Consider the following 24,748-nt stretch of genomic DNA (forward strand, 5'->3'; position numbering starts at 1 on the left):
GTGACCTCAGACAGTCATCACCGCTGAGGTCAGCAGCATCATTACCACACTGATGATGGCAGCTGCTGATAAGAGTATAAATGCGGACAGGCGGGCAGGCGGCGTGACGGTGACTCATTGGGTGATGCCCGACCCCTGCTGCCAGACAAAATGGACGCTAGCTAAAGGAAAAGCTGGATGTGTGTTTGCATGCAGTGAAGGAAGGAGGGAGAAGGTTGCTTACACGGGTGCAGTCACAGCAGAGAGAGATAGTCAATTAGCTTTTTGACATCAGGTAGAGTTGGCGAGGCACAAACGAGGCGGAGCACACAGCAGGTGAAGTTGACTTGAGAGGGGGAAGCAAGAGGGGTCGTGAGTGAAGAGCGAAGGCTATTTGAGTTGGCATTTTTCAGGTTTTCAGCGGCGGGTGAAACAAAGTGTAAGTTGGGAGGATGAGTCAAGAGGAAAGGTAATTACCATCGAATGGAATCAAATAAGCTTTTAAGGCATCAGCTGTCGCTGAGCAAGAGTGTTGGTGGAGTGGGGGTGGTCACTGCTCTGTCTGACTCATTCATTTTGTTCATAAAGATCTTTCACCCGTGCGACTGTTTGTGTTTGTGGAGGATTTTTTCTTCTAATCGTCTCCTTCACATATTAGTCAACCTGAAAGTCGCATTAGTCTCTTTGGGTGTGCGTGAGGGTATTTGTGAATGGGTATGACGGTATGGTTCAACCTTGTCTCCTACAAAATACATCAATATACCTTAATGCTGCGTTAGCGTGTTATGTTCAATAGTAACCATCAGTTCCAAAACAGGAAGTAGTGTGACGTTCATATATTGCAGAGAAAAATAAAGGTGGGAAGGTCCAGGAGGTGGATTCCTCTAAATAGAACAACAAAATAGGGTTGTCATTCGTTTCACTTCATTTAATTTGTTTTATTTTTAGCAGGAAAAACAGCGGAGCAATGAAAAATATCACATTTTTACAACAGGATTCCTGCTGTCACACAGTGAGGACAAAAGCAATAAAATAGTATAAAAACAAGACAAGCAGAGAATAAAAGTTGACAAGTTAGAAAAAAACATTCTTCATATAAATGGGCTAAAAAATATACTTATTATACCATATAGATACATTTACAACAAATCAATGTAGCATTTGGCAAAAAAATGGCATGAAAGAATAAACTAATTTTAAATGTATAAAGACAGGTTACTACTTGACATTCAGTTACCATTCAATCAATGGGACAAATGACCACGAACCATATGAACAACAAATGGGCAACAACATAGGCAGTCAATACACAGGTCAAACTAAAACTGTAAACAGGATGTACTGAGTTAAAAGTAGATTACAAAGAGTGCTGGAATAAATATTGTATGGGTAATGTAACAAATGATTTTATATACATACAATAGGTAGGTATTCAATAATATATGCAACAATGGATATTGCACAATTAAAGTGTTTAAGGTCAGGAGGTTAGAATTAGGGAAGTATTGGTGACTTACTTATGAGCACACTTACAGGAAACGTGTGTGCATCTGTGTGTGTGTGTGTGTAGAAATGTCTGTGAAACTAGACGGCTGTTCAAACCCTGACAGGTGTTCCTTGTTCTTTGAACACTCGGTGCAAAATAAAGTTTCTGTTTACACACTGAACATAAAAAGCTGAAGAGACGTCCTGCTCTTTGTTTTGTGTTTTATACCTCACATAGAAAAATATTTTGCCGACTTTGTGTTTTATATCCATTTTATATATTATTTTGGTGTCAGATTTGATTTCCATCCCGTGTTTAGAAAATCATTTAACTAATTGACTTGGTACTGAATTCTGGGATATCGCTGATCTTGGTTTCCTGCTCCCAGATCCTCTCTAGGAATTCCATTTGTACGGAAAATGCCTCGCTAGCATCCAGCCCCACCCAACTCCTCTCAGCTTGGAGACGTCTGCCTGCCTCGTCCCCTTTCATCAATGCCAGAGGTACTTCATGATAACAGGCTTTAGCTCCGTCACTGATTGAATTCAGGTAGAAGGGCTCATTTCCAGGGCATTGATCGCTTCCTTAATGAACAGACGCCACGGAGCCTTTCGTATCAAGACTCCTACGTTTACATTTAGGGCAGTAAAACTCAGACAAACAAAGAGCAGAGATAACCTGGCTTTGAGTGTATGTACCTCCACTTATATCAAGGGAGGAATCGTAGCAAAATGCTCCATCAGTAGCAGAGCTACAGAAGATTAAATGCCCATTAGTTTGCGTCAGAGCCTTGACTTTCAGGAGACAGGAAATTACCTTGTGATCTTTTCTTTCCCCAAATTGATTTTTACAATATGAAAACAAACACAAGATGATGATTTGCTAGCTGCTTGAGTGGCTGGTAGAGCGGAAAAACAAATTATCCAAGCAACAATTTACCAGTAATTCACAGATCAAAGCTGACCAGTCGCCACTCTGTTGAGTTGCCAGTTAGATGCTATTCTCTGATCCAACCAATCCAACAATATATGACTCAGAATGAGACACTTCAGTAATTTTCTCATTTAGACCTTTATGTGATGTGTGTCAGAGGGAGATGAGCCGAGGAAAATAGTTGAATGTGGAGGAGGAAAACAAACAATACTGGAAATTACTGGGAGAAGGAAGCAATGTTCTGAGTAATAATTAGGGGAAAAATGTGTCCTTGGATGCTCATTTTCCTTTAGTCATCATCACCTTTGGCATACTCCATCTATCTTGGCATACTCCATCTATCTTGGCATACTCCATCTAAGTTTCTTTTTTAGTGTTTTTTCTTTGCATCAACTTGCCTCATTTTTTTCTGCTTCCGTCAGTGATTTCATACCTTCCTGGGAATGATCAGAAACTTTCAAAGAACGTGTCTGAACTTGTTCAGGCTGTGTAGGCGGGGTGGTAACCAGCAATAGGCATCCTAAGATCAAGATTATTACTGACGTGACGCCGAACACATGACGCTGTGACGTGTTAGGGCAGCATTCCACCGGTCGAATGAGGCTGTAAAAGATTGTAAAAGTAGTATTTCTGCCTTTTTTTTACCCATTTTGTTCTGTTTAAAAGTCGGATGTTGCTGCAAAATGGGGACTCTAAGCCATTTCAGTCTAAGTCAAAGCCTTTTTTATTCTGCAGGACTAACACCTTCACCTCAAACCAGGAAGCTGGGCAATTAATTGAGAGCTACTTCACCCAGAGCAGATTTTTAATGGTGTCACTGTGTGTTAAGAAGGACTTTCCCTCCCGTGTCTGAACTTTTTGTGCTGCTGATGCCCTCTCTTTGCCTCGATATCAAAGGGAGCAGAGTGACCGCCGTCCTTCTGCAGGAACGGAAATGACTCTGTGAGGGTATTCCCTGAAGATATGTCTGTCTGATTATCTCCTCTGTACTGTATATTTCTGAGTGTGTATGTCTGTGTGGGCCCTCTATCCATGGGTTGTGATGGACTTTTGTTGCTCATCCTTTCTTTCTCAGTGACTCAAGAATGAGATTTATTTTCCACCATGCTGAGTCATCCAGGACATTTTGATCACCTTCTCAGTCACTGTTATATACTACTGGTCGGATGAAAAACTCAGTGTTTCTTTCTGACAGCCGTCCTCTATATGTTTCCACTCTCATTGCTCATTTTAACAGCCTCACACTCAAATTGAGCAATTTTTCATGCAATGGTTAATCTAAAGACCTTGCAGTGGACAGAGAAGATAAATGACTTATTGATTAGTGTGACCAGATCAATTGTGGTGGATTGATGGATTGACCAATTGATTGTTTCTTTGATCAGGACTCTGTTTCCTACATGCATACTCTGTACTTGTTGTAATCATGTTCCGAGAATGTACCGCCACTGGGAAAACTACTAGCACGCACTTGTATCACTAATTTTTGAGTGTGTTGTTGGTGGACTCCATTACCCACAATGCAACACTTAACAGAAACTGAAAAAAAAGTTGTGCAATGGCAAAAAAAACAGGTAACAGATCCTTTTAGGCAAGTTTTCAGTTTTGGATTCTGTTTGTGTGTTTTAAAATAGCAGTTTGTTTCACATTCATTATCACACTTTTTGTGTCATTTCTTATAAGAACAAAACCAGTTCACTCAGTAAAGACACATCAATGAATGAACTACTCATAGCAAACAGTTATACAGTTGGATGTTGCAGGGATTTTACTAAGAACAAACAACTAATCCTCCATAAATAAACATAAATGAACATTAACAAACAAGTTTGGGTGGTGGAGGAAGCTGCAGAAGTAATGGACATTGGCATGACGGTACCAGCAGGCTAGTAATGAGCAGTGTCAGTAATATAATGGCTGTGCTCTACACCTGCATGAATATGGTTGGAAGTTACTCAGCTGCTGGACCAAGCAGCTTACTGTAAGTGAGCCAGTGATTGTGAATCATGAATGAAACAGCTGAATCCAAACCGCTTATGCAAGCGTGACTGCAGTGGTCTGCCTGATGCAACAGTGTGCTCCATTACATTAATGTCTTGTATACAAACTGCCAATATAGTACAGTGTCATCATTTATATACACGTATAGAGTTAATTTATATACTGAATATATTCTCAAATAATAGGTTATAGAGGCTGTAGAAATTTTTTTTAGCTGTACTGAAAACTTTTTCATATAACAGAAGAAAAAGACTAAACACCTGCGATCTAACTGTTGATAGATCTTTCCACACTCAAGTAGACATTCATGGGTTGCCCATGGTCTAAAGGGTTAATGTGCTGATCGCAAATCGCAATGTCCCCGGCTTGCATCCACCCGCCCGGGGGACTTTTGTTCCTCTCTCTCCCTTCGTTTCCTGTTATCTCTCAACTGACAGCTATCCAATACAGGCGTAAACAGGCACTCACACACACACACACACACTCACACACACACACACACACACACACACACACACACACACACACACACACACAGAGTCCACACTTCTTCAGCTCCAGCATCTTTGACCCACTCTCTGCCCCTGCAGGATTCTGGAGGATTAATGTCTTTTTCTCATTGATGACAGCACAGCAGCTTAATGCCAATCTGCCTCTGCACACAAACATCCTCACATAACCCCCCCTGCCACCTTACAAACACACAAACAAACCATGCGCACACACACACACACACTGATCTCCGTATTCCCCCGTCGCCTTCACCCAGTTTAACAAATCAATAAGTCATTACTGTAAGTAAAGATGGACATGATACCAGTCAGTCATTCTGAGGTTTGTTTATATCATGAGCAAAAATATACTTCCCAGCAGTGCAAGATAACCTCCGTATATAAATATGATTTCTACAGTGTATCTTCTGGAATGAATAAGCATGTTGGTCAATACATGTGACTCAACATTTACAGGACTTTCGCCACAAACCAAGATTTCCCTTTCAACAGAAATTGCATTAAATCAGGCCAAAACTTGCAATACCTGTCAGGGCAGACACACTATCAGCTCAGTATCAACGTTGTGAGAAATCAGCCCAGATGTTATTTGGGTTGGACATTGTCCACTGCCCACGCAGACCGCTCCATCACCTGTGACTCATTCGGTCATGGGTATTACTGAATAATTTCTACTTTTACATAATTTTATATTTATATGCATAGTTTCAAACTAAGACGTGTTGGTTCTGCTCTCAAGGGCGTATGCAGCAAAAAGCTTTGCATCTCTTTGTGAAATGTAAACAATCATTTAATGTCTGTCCACCATGAATGATTTCAACTGTATTCTGTACACACTACTCTCATATGACTGATCTTTCCTCTTTGTCCAAGCAGTTTGTCTATGTTTGGTTTGTTGATTTATTGATGATTTTCCAGACTATGTTCCTTGATATAGTGCATAATTTTTGCTACTACAACAAAATATGGGCACCAACAATTTGGCCTTTTTAGCCTCTGTCTCATTTTCTTGAGAAAGTATTGTCTGACAGATCACTTTTATAGCTGATAAATGCTACTAATTAGCAGCCAAACCGAAACGCTCTTTCTTTATAGATATTTACATCATTTTATATAGGCCTACCCTCTGTTTTTGGTGACACATGAGGACATTATCATGGTCAGAACTGTATCTGTATTGTAGTACTGTAACTGTCACCTTACTGTGATGGATAAAGGGTAGAGGACAGATGTGACTGCCCTCCCACGAAAAAGCATCAGTTGTTTCAGCAAATTCCCCAAAACATTATGTTTACCTTCAAGTGACAAAGCCCTCTGGAGGCCGTAGTGACTCTTGTCTGTTGGTCTCTTTAACAAAAGACCGCTGTTCATTTCCTGTTTCCTACAGAGAGTCGACTGACCACTAACCATAACCAAGTGGTTACTATTGTCTTGAACACGACATGACATATTATCTATCACCTTTTGTGCTTGAGTTAGCAGACAGTTGCTTATTTACACATCCAGCAGTTACGTTGCAACATTATCATTCATTTGGAGACATGTTTATGTCATAAGGCCGACATTCACTCTCCTTTAGCTCTTTAGCTCTCTACCAACTCCTGAAAGAAATATCTGGCTCTTTAGCTGCTAAATGCTCCACTATGTTCACCAGCTAGTCCCTAACTGTGTCTGTTTGCTGTTTGCTGCTCAGCAGGTAGTGGTTTTTAGTCAGTTTTCAGCTTTTTCTCTGAAAACAGCTGCCTGCTGCGGCCACAAACGACACCATGAGGGCGCTGAGAGTGAACCAGAACAGTAAACAATGAGCTGAAACTCCCTATAAAGCTCTGTAAAGCCAAGGGGAGCTGCAGTGTCGGGTGATAATTCCCTTTAGAATTAGAGCCACTTTAACCAAACTGTTGCTTAAACCTAACCAAACCTTGAGATGTCAATGGTTGTGTCGAAAAAAGAAAAAGCTTATACGTGTCACTCTGGAGAACCTGGACAAACAAACAATGTGGTTTTTTTTATTAGTTTGGAGGACTTGTTGAAATAAATACATAAGTGAACAGGGGAACTCACCAGAATGCTCTCTCTCTTTAGTTTTGGTTTGTCAGTGCAATCATAACGTGTCGTGTTTGCCCCCCTCTCATCCAACCGATTCTAGTGTCGTTTATCTTTCCTCCTCTGCCCCTCTTTCTACACCGCTACAAGCCTCCCACCCCACCCACACACAGCCTTATCAAGACGCAGCGGTTCCTCGTAATCAAGGCAGTGGGTTATCCAGTTAAAATTAGTCTCTCGCTCTATCTGATAGCTCTGTGGGGAGGAAGGAAGGGGTGAGAGGGAGAGGGGGAGGAATGCCTACAGCAGTAAAGAGTATGTAACCTTTGTGTCTTCTCAATCAAGCCCGCCGAACTCTCCTCCCTGAGTCACTTGGTTGAGGTGGCAGCCTGGGGAGTTACAACCAGTATGAGGAGAAAAAAAAAAAAAGAAATTGAGAGTCAAACCTCCCACATCCTTCCCTCCTTCCATCCCAGATTGGGGGAGGTTAGATGGAAACAGACGACGTATGAGTCACCAGCCCGTCCCCTACCTCAGCCCCTCTGAAAGATTATTGGTGTAGAAAGAGGAAATGTCAAAACCAAGCATTCACGATAAACCCACGACCATCCTCCAGTGTGCTATATGACATCTTTAAAACTCAGCTCAAATGCGACCACACGAACCACTTTGGTCACAAGAAGAATGGCTTACATTTGTACAAAAACCACCAGGGCATGGTCCGCCTTGACAGTGAAATTACACAGGACCTGTGTGTACCCACTGATAATCTGTCATTGTGCGTTATGTAATACGGTGTCTTTGTTTGACTGTGAGTTGTTCCTTCTAATGACGAATGTTTCATCAGTCAAACACAGCAGGTCAGAAGAGTCAAGTCTCACTGATTTTTAATCCAGTCACTGACACAAAATTTTGTACTCATACTTTATATATTTATTATTTATATCTTAAAGTTTTCAGATGTTAATTCTTGTCATGGTGTCATTTCTGTATATTTAAGTCTGTATGTGTAAGTCTTGCTGCAGGTGGTCCACAAACTGTCCTTTACCCTTCTGAAGCATCTTTTTACCTTAAAGGAAAAATCCACCCTAATATGTGATGTAACTTCCAACTTTATTTACTTTTTGTTTTTTGATGGTGTGTGTCCTTTATTTGGAAGTAGACATCGTCAGGTTTTTGGACTAGTACTTACTAGTATCAACATTAAAGAGGCGGGGCTTTTTTTCTGGAACAGCTGTTTTACCAACCCTGTCTCCTAGGAATTTAGAAATTACATTCATATACAACTAAATTGCAAAAGCAGATATGTTTCGGAGGAATTGTATTGTGGTTATGATACAAATGAGGAAGCGTTTCAAAAGAAAACAATGCCTATGAACATTATCCAGGTAGCAATCAGGTTTCTTACCACATACTGTAACTGGGAAAACACATTTCCAGGAAACAGGGTTGCATTTGTCACTGATGATCAATGATAGAGAGAGAAAATCATCATAGAGAGGTGAGTGATGCCATTTTATCTACTGACTCTGAGCTTCAGTATGCAAATGTAACCACAGCACATATTACATAATCACAGATACCACTGAGTGTTTGAAAACAAGTCGGCTTTTAGCATTCAAATGTCTAAAATATAGACTGTATATGGAGGTGTGACTACATCCCAAAGTCAGATTCTTTGCCACACAGAGGAGAAAAGCAGGCGATCAAACTCTGTCCATCAACATCCACACTGTAGACATCAAAGCCTAGTCGAGGTTTTCCAATCAACAGAGCAATAACCTCCTAAAGGACCAGCAGCACATTTATTTGAGGGCCTGAATTTAGCAATTGAGACCATAATGACTTGTTGAAAAAAATGATGGACTTAAGATTTCTAGAAAGCCAGCGTGTAGCCGCTGTCGGCAGCAGGTACTTCCTCCTTCCGGGAAATTGAGGAGATCATAAACTAACATATAATGTACTGTATGTAAGTAAATCCAGTGAGGTGCTGAACATAAAAGACTAGTAAAAGTGTTGTAATTATAATTGTCCTTTAAACAGCGGAGTAGCAGAGCCACAGCTGTCACCAACAGGCCAGTGGTGTTGTGTGTATCACCAAGCTATCATCTCTGTTTTTTCCTCTTTCTCTGACACACTGGCACCTGCCCCCAATGATAACAGTGTATGTGTGTATTTGTATTGTATATACCATGTGTGTGTGTGTGTGTGTGCCTACTTCCTATGACGTAGGTGCTCCCCAGTCGCCAGCCTCTCCCAGCGCTCCTATCTATTACATCTTTCCATCCCTGCCTCTGTCTTTCCAGCTGCTGAGTGGGAGAGCTTCTGTGTCAGTGTGCGTGATCATATGTGTTAGTGTGCAGGTGTGTGTGTGTGTGTGTGTTTAAAGTGGAGCAGCGTAATCTGTAAGGTCCCAGTGAGTTTAATTCCAGCTGAGTGGATTTGGCTTTGTGCCTCCCACACAGGTGATGAGAGGGGATGAAGTGGAGGAGGGGAAACCGTCTGGATGATAGGGGGATGAGAGAAGAGAGTGGAAGTGAAACAGAGAGAGAGGGAGGCAGACAGACAGAGGGTGACTCTTAAGTTCCGGTTTTCAATAATATTAAAAAATCTGTTATCTTGGTGCATCTGTGCAGGGGAGGATTTCTGACACGGCTTCCCATGAAGGTCACATATTTGTTTCCATGATAAGCCACAGTCCTATTGTCAACTCTACCATGTTTAGATAGTAAAATTAAACCCTGTTGTGAGGTAAAACTGCTTTGAAACACTAACTCCTGTCTGTAAATGTGAATAAAAACAATTCTCATTTACATGTCTGTCTTATTTTGAAGATGCTGTATATTTACCTGTTTGCTGTTTTGTCTTAGTTTTGTATTATCATCTCTGTATTCAGTTTTTTTGGTTAACAATTTACTTTAAGTCTCCCTATTTAGCATTTATGAGCTCATGAATGAGCTGTTTATGAATTACAGTATTCATCAGCAACCTCTCCTGTGAAGACACATTTTATATTATTACATCTGTGTTTTATTATAAATGTCATATCTTATCATTGCCTGTTTACACACCAGCCTCCACTTATGGGTGTCTGAGTTATAGCAATAAACAAATACATGAATAAACACTTTATCTGCTACATTATAGTGCATTATGTGTTTTAAGCCTGTTTTTTTTAAAAATTATTATTATCATCTACTGCTGTTTCTCTGCTCTCACCGCAGGGTCCGATGTGAGGATTTCCCTGTGTTGGACTTTTCAGATGGCGAGCCACATTAATGTCTGAAATACAAACACATCAGCCTTATTTACTGTCAACTGTCAGGAAGTCGTGGCATTGTACAATGACATTTATTGTACTGTGCTTTGCTGAATCAGGTTTTTTAATGATTGTGAAAACATGTTTTGTCATTTCAGGTAGATCACAAGCCAAATGATTTTAAAATTGCTCGCACAGTTTTTGAAACATACTTGAAACATACACACACACACACACACACACACACACACACACACAGAGGGCTGCATATGAAAACATTCAATTGTCTGCAGGAATGTTTTTCGAGCTTGCAAGAGAACGTACTTCCTTGAACAATAAAGGCCGGGTTTGCCGGGCATCAGGAAATGCTCAGTACAAGCTGGAGGCTGCATCGCCTGTAAATCAGTTCAATATTTTCCTGAGGTTTTGTTAGGTGAGAGTGCCAACAAAGATGTAGAAGCAGGAAATACTGCACCTGAATGTTGACAGGTACTCTTTCTGAAAACTTGAAACTAGTTCTGCAACGATGTGGCTCATTGAAAGTCCCCAACTTTAGTTTTTTGTTGTGTTTCCTGTGTCCTGTATCGGCTTATTTTATTACTGTGTATTTCATAATTTTATGCGGGAATAAAAGTGAACAGCGACTGTGACAGGAATGAGTTCTTCACAGTGGCCACGATATTAAAGGCTTTCATACTTCCCCCCTCCTGATTTCATACAACCCAGATTATTTTTTCTTCATGCACACAAGTCTGATGTACAGGGTGCATGTTAGGATACATTCTGCAGGGCTCTGAAGTTCATGATCCAATGGCTGACTCACTGCCAAAGGCTTTAAGTGATATTTATTGCCTCCTGAAAGAAACATTAACACCCTCAGAGAGGCAAACACATACACATACTGTATGTATTCAGCGCCGCTTCTGTGTTTATTTATCCTTTGCTTCCTTCCTCGTCCTCTTCTGTGACCCACTGTCCTCAGCGGAAGTGAAGACAAATAACAATATAGTGACATATATGTATATTTATAGACATAAAACGAGTGTAAAGGTGCAGGAGCAGGCACAGTTTTGCAGAGGCATTGTTATATATGTTGCTGAGGATGTGTTAGAATAGTGCAGAGCTGGCAGACAGAAGGGCGACTGTATGACGACACTCTGAGTCTGTGTTCATACTCTCAGCTTGATTCATTACTGAGGTTGTGTGGCTTCGTTGAAGTTGCATTTCTGCTCAGATGTTCGACTTCAACGTCCCGTCGAAACGAGAAGAGGCCGTGTGAACTGATTCCAGCGCCGTGATGTCTGCGGCTGGAGAACGCGGAGATACGAAACATACAGCAAAGATCCGTTTTCTTACAAAAATGTTCCTCTGTTGGCTAAACAAGAATTAAAGCTTAATTTTCAATTTGTCTTCATTTGGTAAATTTATAGGCCCAATGATTACCTTTGTAGGAAAGCTCCCAAACCTTAAATGTGCTGAAAAAAGACCCAAAAAAGGTCGAAACATTGCTTTTTTTGAGTATAATAAACTTTTGTGAGCTTTAAATGTAGATACTTTTCCTATGTTGAATATTTTGTCCTGCACTTGGCCTAAAAATGAAATAACATGTGCACAACCCTACCTATGTGCATCTAAGATTTTCTACCTTCCCCTTACACAACATTACCAATAATATACAGTACAGCGTGTACTGTAACAGGGTTGTTGACTGATACCAATGATGATGATTCTGTCATAACTCTCTTGACTGCTTGTACTGTACTGGAACAAATATTACTCATCAGTCAGCATTTAAAGACGCTTAAAATTCTTGTAACCCTGTTCTCAAGAGGAACAGAGCACAGTGCTGCCAATAAATACTGGTAGTATTCGTGGTATGAGTACCGCAACACGTTTTATGTGCTAAATGCTAATTAGCTCTCTTGACAAGCCAAAACAGGAAATGACTGCACTATTTTTTTGTGGTGATGTATTACTCTTTCACCACATGTTTCTGCTCAGATCTCTGCTGTAAATAACTTACTCATTTCTGGGTAAGGAGCTGGATTAAAGACTACATTTTTCTTAAGGCTCCTTTAATGATATAACGGGGTTATGAGCAGTTCTGATGGGAAACGGTACCGCAAGCAGCTCAGATATGAATGACTGTGAAGCAGGTGAAGAGCATACAGTCATCATTCCTGGATTGTCATCTGCTGTGGTGATTTTCACAGATCTGCATGTGCACTTGTGTTATTTTAAGAAGTGTGATGGGCTCCTGAATGAAACACATCTTCAATAATAGGTCACACGGCGGTGATTCATACAGTACAGTGTGAAATTCTGCTGTACAGCATCCTGACAACCAGAGATGCCGCCTGTTTTATGTAACATCTAGACACAAAACAACAACATGGGTAAAAAAAAAAAAAAAAAAAAAAAAAGATCAGGTGGGTTTGTGTTTTTTTATGTTTATCACGTCATAGAGCAACAGTCCCACAGTACTCTGGTCCCCACCTGAGGCCTCAACTATTTTTACGCAATGGAAATTACACCCAGAGACCCGGAGTGACTTTTCTTTCAAACAGTGACTGAGGGCAGGAAGAGAGTGAGCTGCCCTTCTGTTGAATCTGTCTCTCTCTCTTTCTCTCTTTTTTCTCCCTTTCTCTCTCTCTTCAACCGTCTTGCCTAAGAGATTGGCTCGCCCCGAGGAGTCTTGACATGACGGTGGGCAGTGGGTGGGACAGAGGGGGGGTGAGTCAAGACTTTGAAGCGTGCATGTGTGTGTATGTGTGTGCTCAGCATGTGTCATCTGCGGCATCATACTGTATCACACAACGTGAACTCAAGAATACCAAACATTCCTGTTTTATATTGAATCTGGCAGGCTCAGGTTGGCCGGTGCAATGGATGTGATATTATATGAGTGTTTGGTTACTCACTGACTAAACACTGACATTTGTTGTTGCTGTCTCTGTTCAGTGCATAAGCAAGAACAGACATGTGACAACATGTCATCAGCATTTCCTGAAATACTTACTAATCATATTATTGAGAAACCCATAATGGTCATAATCATCCTTGCTAACAACACGTTTGACCACCTACGTTATGATGTTTGATATTTACTTAGTACATTATGTACTTAATTCACTTAATGGTGTAAGACTGTTTCTCAACACTGTAAATGTATCACTGCTACTTCTCTCTATTCTGTGTATGTGACACATATACATGTTTGCCCTGGAGGAGGAAGCTCTCTGCTGCTTTTCAAGAGGTTATTTACTCTTATTAAAGTTGTTCCTCATCTAAATCTTAGAATAGAGGTTGTCCTATGTTGTACAGACTGAATAGCTGTCTGAAACTAATATGTGATTTTGCTCTATAAAAATAAAACTGAGTAAATTCCACTGTTTCAACAGTGTTATAGATTTTATTTTTGTATGACCTTATTGTGGCATTTACTGCTGTCTTCCAACAACAAAATGTGCTCACCTCCTTCTGTATCATTATTCTCTCCTCCTATTTAATAAGATGCCAGAACTCAACTATACTTATTAATATATTGTGATGATTTTCTAATTCTGCTGGAGATGCACCAGTATTGCCAACAAATGTAAGAACTATTTATGGTGTTTTTACACCAAAACTCTTTTTTTGAGTCATTTTTTTGCTACCCAAGTGGAATTCCAGTCTGCTGTACTCAGTGGTCAGCTGAGGTGATCGAAATGAGTAATGTGGGCTTTATTGGGAAACAGCATCATCATCTGGAGGCTCCGTCAGCAAGCCAGGATGCACCTGTGCAGCCGAGGGGAGAGGGAGGGGGAGCGGGGGTACATGTCCCTGCGAAGGCGCCCTATTGTGTTTGGGTGCTTTTTATAAGTCACATGGAAAACGGGACATTCTGCACAGGAAGTGACTTGACGTACTCACATACCGTACTAATGCGGTCTGGCCAGCAGTTATTGTCTGGTGTAAATAGAAAGTCTACTGACAGGAGTTGCATGCAGCATGAAAACAGATACATAGAGCTGGCTGCATTATGAAATTCAGCCAACAAAACAAGCAAAAACATGCAAGGAAATAAATGTTGTTTGTTAGTTTAGACATACATATAGTACTGGCACTGTATTTTGCCATCTTGTGCAAAGTACAGTGGGCATTTACCTCTGCGGGCATTTATTTTCAGCTTTTTTCAGCTTTTTGTGCTGTTGTTATTCTTGCAAACAACTGGGCAAATGTAGATTGTGTGATTTTATATCAAAATCCAAGAAAGGTCCAGTGAAGTAAACCTCAGTGCTGGACGTTTCCTTTAAAATAAAAGACAAAGCGGTTCTTTCAAGGGCCAGAATTTGGTTCAATATAAAAACAGCAAGAAGTCCGTCATAGAACTGTTTTTTTTTTTCACCGGCAGCAGCCTGAAAGAATGCAGAAAGCATTGCAAAACATATGACTTCTGTGAGTCAAAGTTGCAGGGGTAATTCTTGGAAGCACAGGAAATTGTTAAACTACTTACTTAGAAGTGGGCTAGGGCAAGAGGCCGGTCGGTGGAAAGCAGGTGCACCAAAAAGTAAACTTTAAAATGTCATTATAACAAAGCTCCTACAATGTACTGAACAGGTTATTGACGTCTAAAAAGTTTAATTTGTCCTCCATTCATCTCTGAACATTGTCAAACACGAGGCTATTGTGGGGGAAGTAATAACTCATCTCATGTCACATTTATGACTGCAGTGGTAAAGTTTGAAACAACAAGGCATGATGTTATGAATCAGGAGACTTCATTATGTAAGATCAGTATTACGGACAATGTAATCACATGACACGTTCACACATAATTCATAGTTAAGACCGCATGATTCTCATTTTACAAATATGCAAACCAAGTTTGTCAATTGTCACAGCACTTTCAGATTTCTATCAGATGATATACGCTTCTGTTGTTGATAATGTAAATCACTAAAAATACTTGGCAGTGGTTTTTAAGGACGAGTTGACTTGAATCCTGTGATAAATCATTTGAAACCACGTCTTTATTGCTTGAGCCAATTTAAAATTGTTCATGCTGAAACACTGAGGATGTTATATATGACTGTTGTGTGTGTGCATGACAGCTGGGCTGACAGCGGACTCAGTCAACTGTGATGTTACGGAAGATGAGTCCTTCTCGGGTCAACTGAGTACACTGGTCTGTCAAACTCAAAGGTATTTCCCCCCTTTTAGTGCTGCAACTACAACAATTACTCACAGTATTGAATAATCTATTAGTTGTTTGGTCTATAGAACGTCAGCAAATAGCCCATCAGCTCCCAGAGCCCATAGTGATGTCGTAAAGTGTTGCTTGTCTAACCGACACTCTGAAACCCAAAGATATTCAATTTATTCATCTAAGAAAAGCAAAGAATATTTATATCTGAGAAGCTGAAACCTATGAATTTTCTCTTTAAAAATTACAATTGCAGATTCATTTTCTGTTGATCAACCAATCAATCGATCATGTTTGTTCCTGCTTTACTTTTTTGAGGAGGATATGTTCGTCTGTGTTTCTGTGGTTGTGTATTTTTCATGTTTTGTCTTAACTTTAATGTCTTTTAATCTGCGTGGGATCATAATGATGGGAGAACTGCATTTCTCTTGCTTTTTACGGATTAATGAACTGAAACTTGAAGAATAAATATAGAAATCCCAGAAATTTGAAACTGTCCCCTTGCACTTCTGACCCAATGACATCACCACGCAGATGACACACTTTGTGGAAATATGGCGTCATAAACGCAGTCACGGTCGACACAACACAGTCCTAATAGCTGACCGGCTGACTACGGGGTTCTGTGAGAGCAGGATTGAGGCTGGCTTTAAAATTGCCTGCCTGCTTCCTAAATGCATTAGCTATACTACAGAGCCACTGATATACTGAAGCAATCCTGTTAGAGAGATACGTACGGGCTCAGAACACTAATGTGAGAGGGAGGGAGGGAGGGAGGGGAATTGGGGTGAAGGGATATATGGAGTAGTGAGAGGCAAGTGGCATACACATCTTGTTTATCTGGCTCGTCTGGGTCCACTGTTGTTATTTACAGCTGACACTAACAAACCCCATAATCAAATGAGGGCTCGGAAACGGATGGTGGGCCTCCCTGCTCATCAGCCATGATGTCACAAGCCCAGATTAGACTGGACCATATGGCACGCTGCCTGCTGTCCCTCTAATCCTCAGCCGCCATCCAGGAAACTCTCCATCCAACCTCAACCCCTCTGAGCCACAGTGCATCTATCTATCTATCTATCTATCTATCTATCTATCTATCTATCTATCTATCTATCTATATCTATATCTATATATCTATCAGCACTCATTCATTCATCAATTCAACTCCCTCTCTTTTTCAGCCAATCACATACAGGCAGCCAGCCGGATGCAACGCCACACGCAGAGCCCTTTCTCCACGACTGAACTTTCATGTGCGGGAGGACTATCTACTGTTTTTTTGTTTGTTTGTTTGTTACTGTTTTGTTTTGTCTTTTTTGTCCGGCGTCTGTCACTGCATCTCTCCATTTGTCAGATTTCTGTTTTTTTCACTACTACTCTCTCTTTCTCTCTCTCTGTGTGTGATTTGCTCTTGTTACCATTCCCACGCATTCATGCAGCAGACACAACATGATGTAACACATATTTGCTGCATTCATTGTCCAAAGAGGCTTGTTTACACTGTGTGTACATTTGAAGCATCGCTTAGGAGGAAAACTATATGTGCATATGTGCACTAAATGTATGTAATGTCAGATTAACCATTAACAGTCCAAGAAGCAACTGTAATGACTGCTTAATTTAACATGGACACTCATTAAGGTGACAAATATATTAACCAAAAATATGATTCTTGCCAGATTAATGAGAATCTTGTTCTTACATATGCTTTTTGATTGACAAATGCTGTATACAGGTATGCATATAGTTTTTATCAGCATATAATAGGATTTATAGTAGGAAAAGCACAGGTGTTACTACGGTAACAACATTAACGACGACTGCTCTATTCAAATGTCCCAGTAAATCATAAAAGTGTGACAGTTAGCCAACAGTCACAACACCAGGACCTTGAAACTGAAGCAGCTAAGTGTAACTCAGCCGTCATTCATTTTATTATTTACACCTGTGCTTTTTCTACTGTGACATGTAAAAATGTCCGCTGTGAAAAAAGGCCTGTTATTCATCTCCCATAGTTTCAGTTGGATGAAGGGCTCCAGTCAGTGTAGGTTACATATTTCAATCCAAACACACACACATGCAGAACAAAACCCAAACACCGTCCCGAGCTGCGTGTTAGGATTGATTGCACGTCATGTGAGTGCACGCAGTGTGACGTTTAAACCCATTAATTCATTTGGGGGATTAGGTTTACATGCCGAAGGATATAAGGCAGGTTCACCGGGCTATACATGGGACTAAGCAGAGGTGGTTAGAGGTTTGCTTTTGTTAACTACTGAGCTCTACCTGAAAGTACTGAGTACTACATGGAAGATTATTCATAGACAGCCTTGCCAAAAACAAAATCACCTTTGGAGATTTAAAGCGTGTGTGTGTGTGTGTTACTCACTGATGAGTTTATACTATGTGAGCATGTGATGTTATATGGCATTTTCCATAGAACTGCACTGTTTCATGTGCATATGTTGTTAATAATTTCCTATGATATAATATCTAATAATCTAATGATGTAATATTCCCCATAAGTGTGTGTGTGTGTGTGTGTGTGTGTGTGTGTGTGTGTGTGTGTGTGTTGTGTGTGTGTGTGTGTGTGTGTGTGTATTTCTTGACTGACAGAAAATTAATCAGCAACCAATAATTCATTATTTGTTTATATCATTCTTTAAACAAAAAAAATGCCAAACATTCCCACCTTTGGTGTTGGAGTGGTGCTCAGACTTAGGGGCATTTCCCAGAGAGAACGAATAATCGATCAGTTGAGAGAATAATGTAAAGATTAGGTTAATAGGTCATGAAAATAATCATCAGTTACAGCTTTATTTCATATATAGGCCTGTTGTATGGTATGATATTCCTTCATTTGGATTTAAGTGTGTCTGTGCATGTATGTGCATATATGTGAGTGTTCTCTTCATCATTCATCATATAGTATCTGTATTGCTGTATTTTTACTACAGAAATGTGTCATTCTGGCTGCGTTTTATAGGTCAGCATCCTTCCAAAACATATTGCACGCGGGGTTTTTTTTTTGTTTGTTTGTTTATTGTGGGTCAGGGGAATTTACAACATTGTTACTGTAACTCTGAGTGTTTTCAATCGAGTGCAGTCATCCTTCTCAAAACGGTGTTTTTTTTATGTCCAGCTGCTGTAGAAATAGCGGTAGCTGAGAATGAGTGGACAGGTGTAGGTGCCGGTGGAGGACACCGCGTGAGTAATAGTTGAATCAAACACGCTGCAGTAGTGGGATTTTTATGTGCAAAACCCGGGGGCGGAGTTATCACAGTGACAGTCACAGTCCAGTCATATTCATGGGCTGGTTTTCGTGCTGCGATCACACCTCGCCGGTGTCCATATATGGTTCGTGACGTCACGCGCCGGAGGTCCCATTCACATAAAACTGATCGGCCGGAATCCCCTTGGAGGAAATGTAGGCACAGACGCGAGCGGGGCTCATCTCTTGCCCGTATCCGTCGTTTAGGAATAAACCAGTTTAATTCTTTAGGCAATAATAATAAACAACTTCCAGGTGTCAAAATGAAAGTCTCCAACATAGACTGCCGGCGTCTGAGGAAGATCATCAGGAAGGAGTACGCGAGCTGCCTTATTGTGGATTGCCGACCTTATTTCTCATTCACGAACTCCAACATCAAAGACTCTGTCAATGTCAATCTTAACTCAGTGGTGGTCCGGAGGTCTCGAGGAGGGCCGGTGCCACTGCAGTTTGTCATCCCAGATGAGAGAGCCCTTCTCAGGCTTCGAGAGGGGAGCATATCGGCTATCGTAGCTCTGGATGACCGGACGTCCCACTGGCAAAAACTGAAAAAGGACAGTGTAGCACAAATAGTAATAAACACCCTCTCACATCTTGCGAGCGGGGCAAACATCTGTTTCCTGAAAGGTGAGAGCTTTGGAAAATTAAACTGTTTTATCAGTTTGTTTAGTTGTTTCAGAAATAGACCCTCCTGCCTTTAATGTCATGTTTTAAGAAAGCCAGCAGGACGATTTACTAGTCTTTACTTCTCTAGTTCTCATTTTAGAAAACTTTGAAGTGTCATTTTTTATTCAAAAGATGAAAAACATGATTTGAAATTGAAAGTTTTTGTCTCGTTTGTGGTTTCATGGCTGTCCCACAAACTGAAAAGGCAGGATTCTCTAAAAACTGTCAGGCTTTTTATTATTCTCCCTATAGCGCGAATGTAAATATACTTCATAACCTTCATACTTTTTAAATGTATTTTTTCTTTTCCTAATAATCCAGATATATTTAAACCGAAACCATCTTTCTCCCATGACCCTTCTTAACTATGTTAAGAGCAGTCTACATTTTTCTCTCACTTCTTGGAGAGATAAATGTCCTGCGTGCGTCAACGGAGCGGATGAGTCAGTGCGGCAGAGACGCAGGCAAATTGGTAGTGCAACGACTTTCATTGATAAAAAAGAAAGAAAGAAAATTAAATCTCCCTTCTTTTTTTTTTTTAGCCAAAAATAAATCCTCGGGGTTGTGATAATGTGTTGAAACACTTCCATTTCCGTCTATCACCTTTGCATCCACAGGATGTTGGCCTAAAAGGATTACCGGTCCTTCAACCGCGGGCTCCTGTAATTAATTACGCGCTTATAATCAGGTTATAAAAGTTATAATCCGGGGCTAAGGCTGTTTCATAAACGCTGGTATTTCACAAGATTGTGTGTTTGTGTGTTTGGGGTAGAGGCAGAATTATTCGAAGCTTATTTCTCAGAATATGTGCTCATGTTTTTTCTCCCCCTCTCTTCTCTCAGGAGGATACGAGAACTTCCACTCTCAATATCCTGAACTTTGCACTGAGGTGAAAACCATCGACCAGAGCGGAACTGAAACCGAGAAAAGAGTCAACAGCCACAGCGAGAAGCTTTCTCACCACAAACCAGATTATGATCAGGTATGGAAACACCCTTACAATACAGTATACACGCCCTCTCCCTCCCACACAGGGTACACATCCACTGTCAGTTTTTATTCTTAACCTCATTCAGAAAGAGAGAGAGAGAGAGAGAGAGAAAGCAAAGCCCTGCTGACATCAGAGTGATTTATATTTGGCATCAACAGTTTCCCAACATACATAGCTGTGATATTCTCTGACCTTCACTGCTCCCCAGACATCACATATTTGGCTCATAAAGGGAAAAGCAACTCAATGCTGCCCAGCTGACATCAGGACGCCCCATAGAGAAAAACACTCTTTCATCTCTGACCTTTCCTCTATCTCCTCAACTGCCCAAATAGAAAGCATGTGGCTGCCCGTTTCACATCTAAAAGAGCACTCTATTGTGTCTGCGGCTGACATATTGTGGATTATTTCACTTAAACAGTTAATATAACGTGGGGGGAGGGGGAATCCATCCCTTCAGCTGCAAGAAAGCGTTGTGTGTTTTGTCTGCTGATGAACATAATGTTCTAGCTGGCAGGTGCTTCGATGTTACGGCCTGTACGGGGGCAAAAAGGGCATTTTCTCAGGGGTGTATTATGTATGGGTTAAGGCAAATGCTTTAAGGTTTAGGGTCCAGTATTATGTCTTGTGTTATCTACTTGTCTCATGTATCTTTTCTCTCTCTCCTCCTCTCCTTATCAGGGTAAACCTGTAGAGATCCTGCCTTTCCTCTACCTCGGTAGTGCCTACCACGCCTCCAGACAGGACTATCTCAGCGACCTTCACATCACGGCCTTGCTCAATGTGTCGCGCAGAGACCTGCAGCCGGCCAAGGGCCACTACGACTACAAGTGGATCCCAGTGGAGGATAGCCACATGGCCGACATCAGCTCTCACTTCCAGGAGGCCATAGAATTTATTGGTAAGTTGAACACTGTGTCTTCTCCTTTTATGGGGGATGATTCTTGGACAACTTATGATGTACAGGCGAGGCATTCAGAGGGTTATGTCTGAATCAGAATTTTTGTTTTGTTATTTTATGAAGAAGCTGATTCACTTGGCTCAATGTACCAAAAATAGCTCACTCACCCAAACAAGCTAGGGGAGGGAAATAAATACACTGCCACCAAATCTTTTCCTGGAAATAACATCAACTTTAGCGTTTGTATATTTATAGTGCAACATCCCCCCCAAAGAAGCCTCACAAAAATACCCGGGCTGAGTTAGGTGATGGAGAGAGAGCCACCTATACATAGGTGTGTTTATTCTTGAAATGCGTCTTCGTGTTCAAATAAGCCCCCTTTATCACCGCCTCTTGCCTGCTGCCAAGGAACCCGGCTGTAATCAGTTTAACTTGATCGCCTGCCTTCAATCCCCCACCAACATATCCAGCCTGTCTGCTTTCATTCAGGATTTGCTCACTTCCCCCCCCTCCCCCTCCCCCCCTCCGACCTCCCTCCCTTCCTCCCTCCCTCCTTCCCCTCCTGCCCCCGTCTTAACTTGAAAAAGACGCTCCCATGCCGTCATCGCCTCCCAGGCCTAATCTCAGTGGCTTATTCTTCCGGGTGTGGCCAGTCAGTGTGACAAGTGAGTGAGCTGTCCGTGTTTAGTAATGGCTGAGTGGAGGAGGTTGGGGGGGTGACTGTGACAAACACACACACACACACACACACAAACACACACACAGAGTTGTTTATGAGGGTTGGGTGGAAGATAAAAGCAAGCTGACTGACACACTACGAGAAAGCACAGTTGTTGGTTTGCTCGCAGGTGGGAATCATTGATGTACCTGAGGGCAGCAGGGCAGTGAGTGTGTTACAGCAGAAGAGAGAGTGTGTGGGAGAGGAGAGAGCTGCCGGGATAATAACAGCAGCAGCAAAAGATGTGCACAGTGTGCTGGTGGCTATTTATAGCCAAGCATAACCAAGGACAAAGCTCACCCACGAACAGCTTGGCTGACCAGTATTGGGGTGGCTGCTATTGTTGGTATTGTGGATTGTTTGGGGGATGCAGCCTACATTTACGGTGTCTTTGTGTAAGCCTGTCCATTACATAAGGCTGCAAATTGTTCCAGGGAAAGGTTTAGCCTACATTTAGGGAGGGCCTCCAAAATTCATCAGCCATGCCAAGTGATTAGAAATTCGTTGCACACAAATCCTCACTGTGCCCAAACAAAAAATCAATCAGAGAACCTTTCTGACCTGAGAAGTGATTTACAGTCACGGAGGAGATAATAGATATTATTGACCACCTGGATGAAAACAGCTGCTGAAGCGTGCCATGACATCTCCAACCAACGGCGGCACATCGCTCGAGGACGGTCATTAAAACACCCACTACTGCTGTCACTCCTTTTTTTTTTCCCAGCTCTTTTCCCTCTTTCATTGCATCCTCCACTCCAGATGGGATGTTCATGATTCATTCATGTGGTGTATCGAGGATCAGAGCTGTTCTCCCTGCAGTGGCCTCTCAGGACCAGATAGAAGTGGCCCTCAATGTTTCTATTTAATAGAGAGACACATGTGTAGGTGTCTGCAGTTGATCAAACTTACACACGAGACAGGCAGAAAAGGAGACCCGTAGGTGTTTGCAGTAGCTCTATGAGTAAAATCTTGAAATATGTCAGGAGCGACCCTAATACAGATGACAGAAAACAAATTTTTTGTGTAGGCATTAGAACCTACAGATATGCGTGTAGGTGTGAGTCAGCTCTAAATCAGAACACACATCTCTGTGCCACAGTGAACTCTGTAGCCGTACCCAGCACCCCCACAACAGTGTAGGAGAAAGGTCTCATGTACAGCTGTGACTCAGACAAACCTCACGAGTGTATGCATGTGCACAACTCAAACTGGTAGAGGATATGTATACATTTCTGCCCAAATGAGAAGTTCTGACAAGGGTGATGTTCATGTTTGTCGGTATTGTGCTGCTGCCGCTGTGAGTGTATGTGTGTGTGAAAAAGAAACTAAATAGGATGTGTAAACAAGTGTCCACATTAATTAGTGAGTGGGAGTAAGGAGTACGCAATGATTAGCTGCAGAGTTCAAATATAATCCCCCAGGATTCATTACAACCTCTCCACCACCTTAACTTGACTTTTTAAAAATATCAATTACAGATATACACAAAAAATAAAAAAAGACATCATGCCTCTGCTTTGAAATTGACAAACTGTCAATATGAATATGTCCAGTATTCATTACTATTTTCTAATAGAATTAAAATATTAAAAATACAGTTAAAATAATTAAATCACTGCAATATTTACCTGATATTGTGCAACAATTCAAATCATGCTCATCACAGATCATTAACATTGGTTTGTCCCTTTCTTCTCTTTTTTCCAGATCACGTGAAGCAATCAGGGGGAAAGGTCCTGGTCCACTGTGAAGCAGGCATCTCCCGCTCCCCTACCATCTGCATGGCATACATCATGAGGACCCAGCAGCTCAGACTGGATGCTGCCTTCGACATCATCAAGCAGCGCCGGGCAGTCATTTCACCCAACTTTAGTTTCATGGGTCAGCTGCTGCAGTTTGAGTCAGAGGTCCTCTCCACAGCCCCGGTTTATGCTGCCACACCTGAACCAGCCACGCCCTGCGCCCCGGAGTCTGCCTCCTTTTTTGCCAACGACTTCGCCACCACCTTCAACACCAAAAACTTTGAGCCATCCGTGTTCGCCCTCCCTACCTCTTGCCTGCAGTCCCCGGTCCACCACCAGTTCAAACTGAGCCCAATAACTGCACTGCCTTAAAATGAACTGTGACTGCTTGTAGTCTTACTTGAAAAAAAAATAAAAATAAAAATTTAGTGCGCTCTGTGTGCCTGGTGTTGAAACCAGCAGAGCAGATAGACTGGAGATCAGCAACAGAAGAGTTGTAGTATTCATTTCATGGGACATTGAGGTCAATGAAATATGTGGGCCTCACGTCGATGCTGTTTTCCTGTCGTCTGAACTGCAGTGATGAAACAACACAGCACAGTGATAAACTGCAATATACATGCCTTAGGTTGATATTGTGATTTATTTGCCTATTCACAAATACAGTCAGGCATTTAAACCTAATTTATTTGAAAATTACAGTCTGTCTGATTTTTTTCAATAATGTGGATGTTAATATGTGTTTAATAAATGTTTTCACCTCCAAAATAAAGTTGTTGTCATGCAATCATTTGACTCATGTGCATAGTATAACTGAAAAATCAAATGGGGTCTTCGAGTGGATAAGTCAATATCACAAACATCAATATAAATTAAAAATGTATTTATTAGAGTTTAATTTCTGGCAGGGCAGGACAACATAAAGAAGACGCAACAGTGACACCTACAGTGACTTTGAGTTGGCCTTTGGTGACAGGGAGCAGGTTTAGATAAGCACAGCATTGCTTATATTATGTGTCATAGTTATAGGTCATTTTATAGTCAATCTAGGTCAT

At 41.3% G+C, this 24,748-nt stretch overlaps 1 protein-coding gene across 1 annotated transcript; it reads left to right on the forward strand.

The window, feature by feature from the left end:
- The first annotated feature begins 18,864 nt into the window (after nt 1–18,864).
- dusp5 (dual specificity phosphatase 5) lies at nt 18,865–24,087 on the forward strand. Its single transcript, XM_067581851.1, has 4 exons — nt 18,865–19,299; nt 20,181–20,320; nt 21,011–21,230; nt 23,659–24,087. The coding sequence occupies exons 1-4, from the start codon at nt 18,936–18,938 to the stop codon at nt 24,063–24,065; spliced, it is 1,131 nt and encodes a 376-aa protein (XP_067437952.1). The 5' UTR covers nt 18,865–18,935; the 3' UTR covers nt 24,066–24,087.
- The last annotated feature ends 661 nt before the right edge of the window (nt 24,088–24,748 follow it).

Source organism: Thunnus thynnus, chromosome 3 (assembly GCF_963924715.1).
Source record: "Thunnus thynnus chromosome 3, fThuThy2.1, whole genome shotgun sequence".
Classification (NCBI taxonomy): domain Eukaryota; kingdom Metazoa; phylum Chordata; class Actinopteri; order Scombriformes; family Scombridae; genus Thunnus; species Thunnus thynnus.

Bases quoted from the DNA above. Each gene is read 5' to 3' on its own strand.
- dusp5 (XM_067581851.1), top strand. From the start codon at position 18,936: ATGAAAGTCTCCAACATAGACTGCCGGCGTCTGAGGAAGATCATCAGG. The intron at 19,300-20,180 runs GTGAGAGCTTTG...CTCTTCTCTCAG, and splicing joins AAACATCTGTTTCCTGAAAG to GAGGATACGAGAACTTCCAC. The intron at 21,231-23,658 runs GTAAGTTGAACA...TCTTTTTTCCAG, and splicing joins GGAGGCCATAGAATTTATTG to ATCACGTGAAGCAATCAGGG.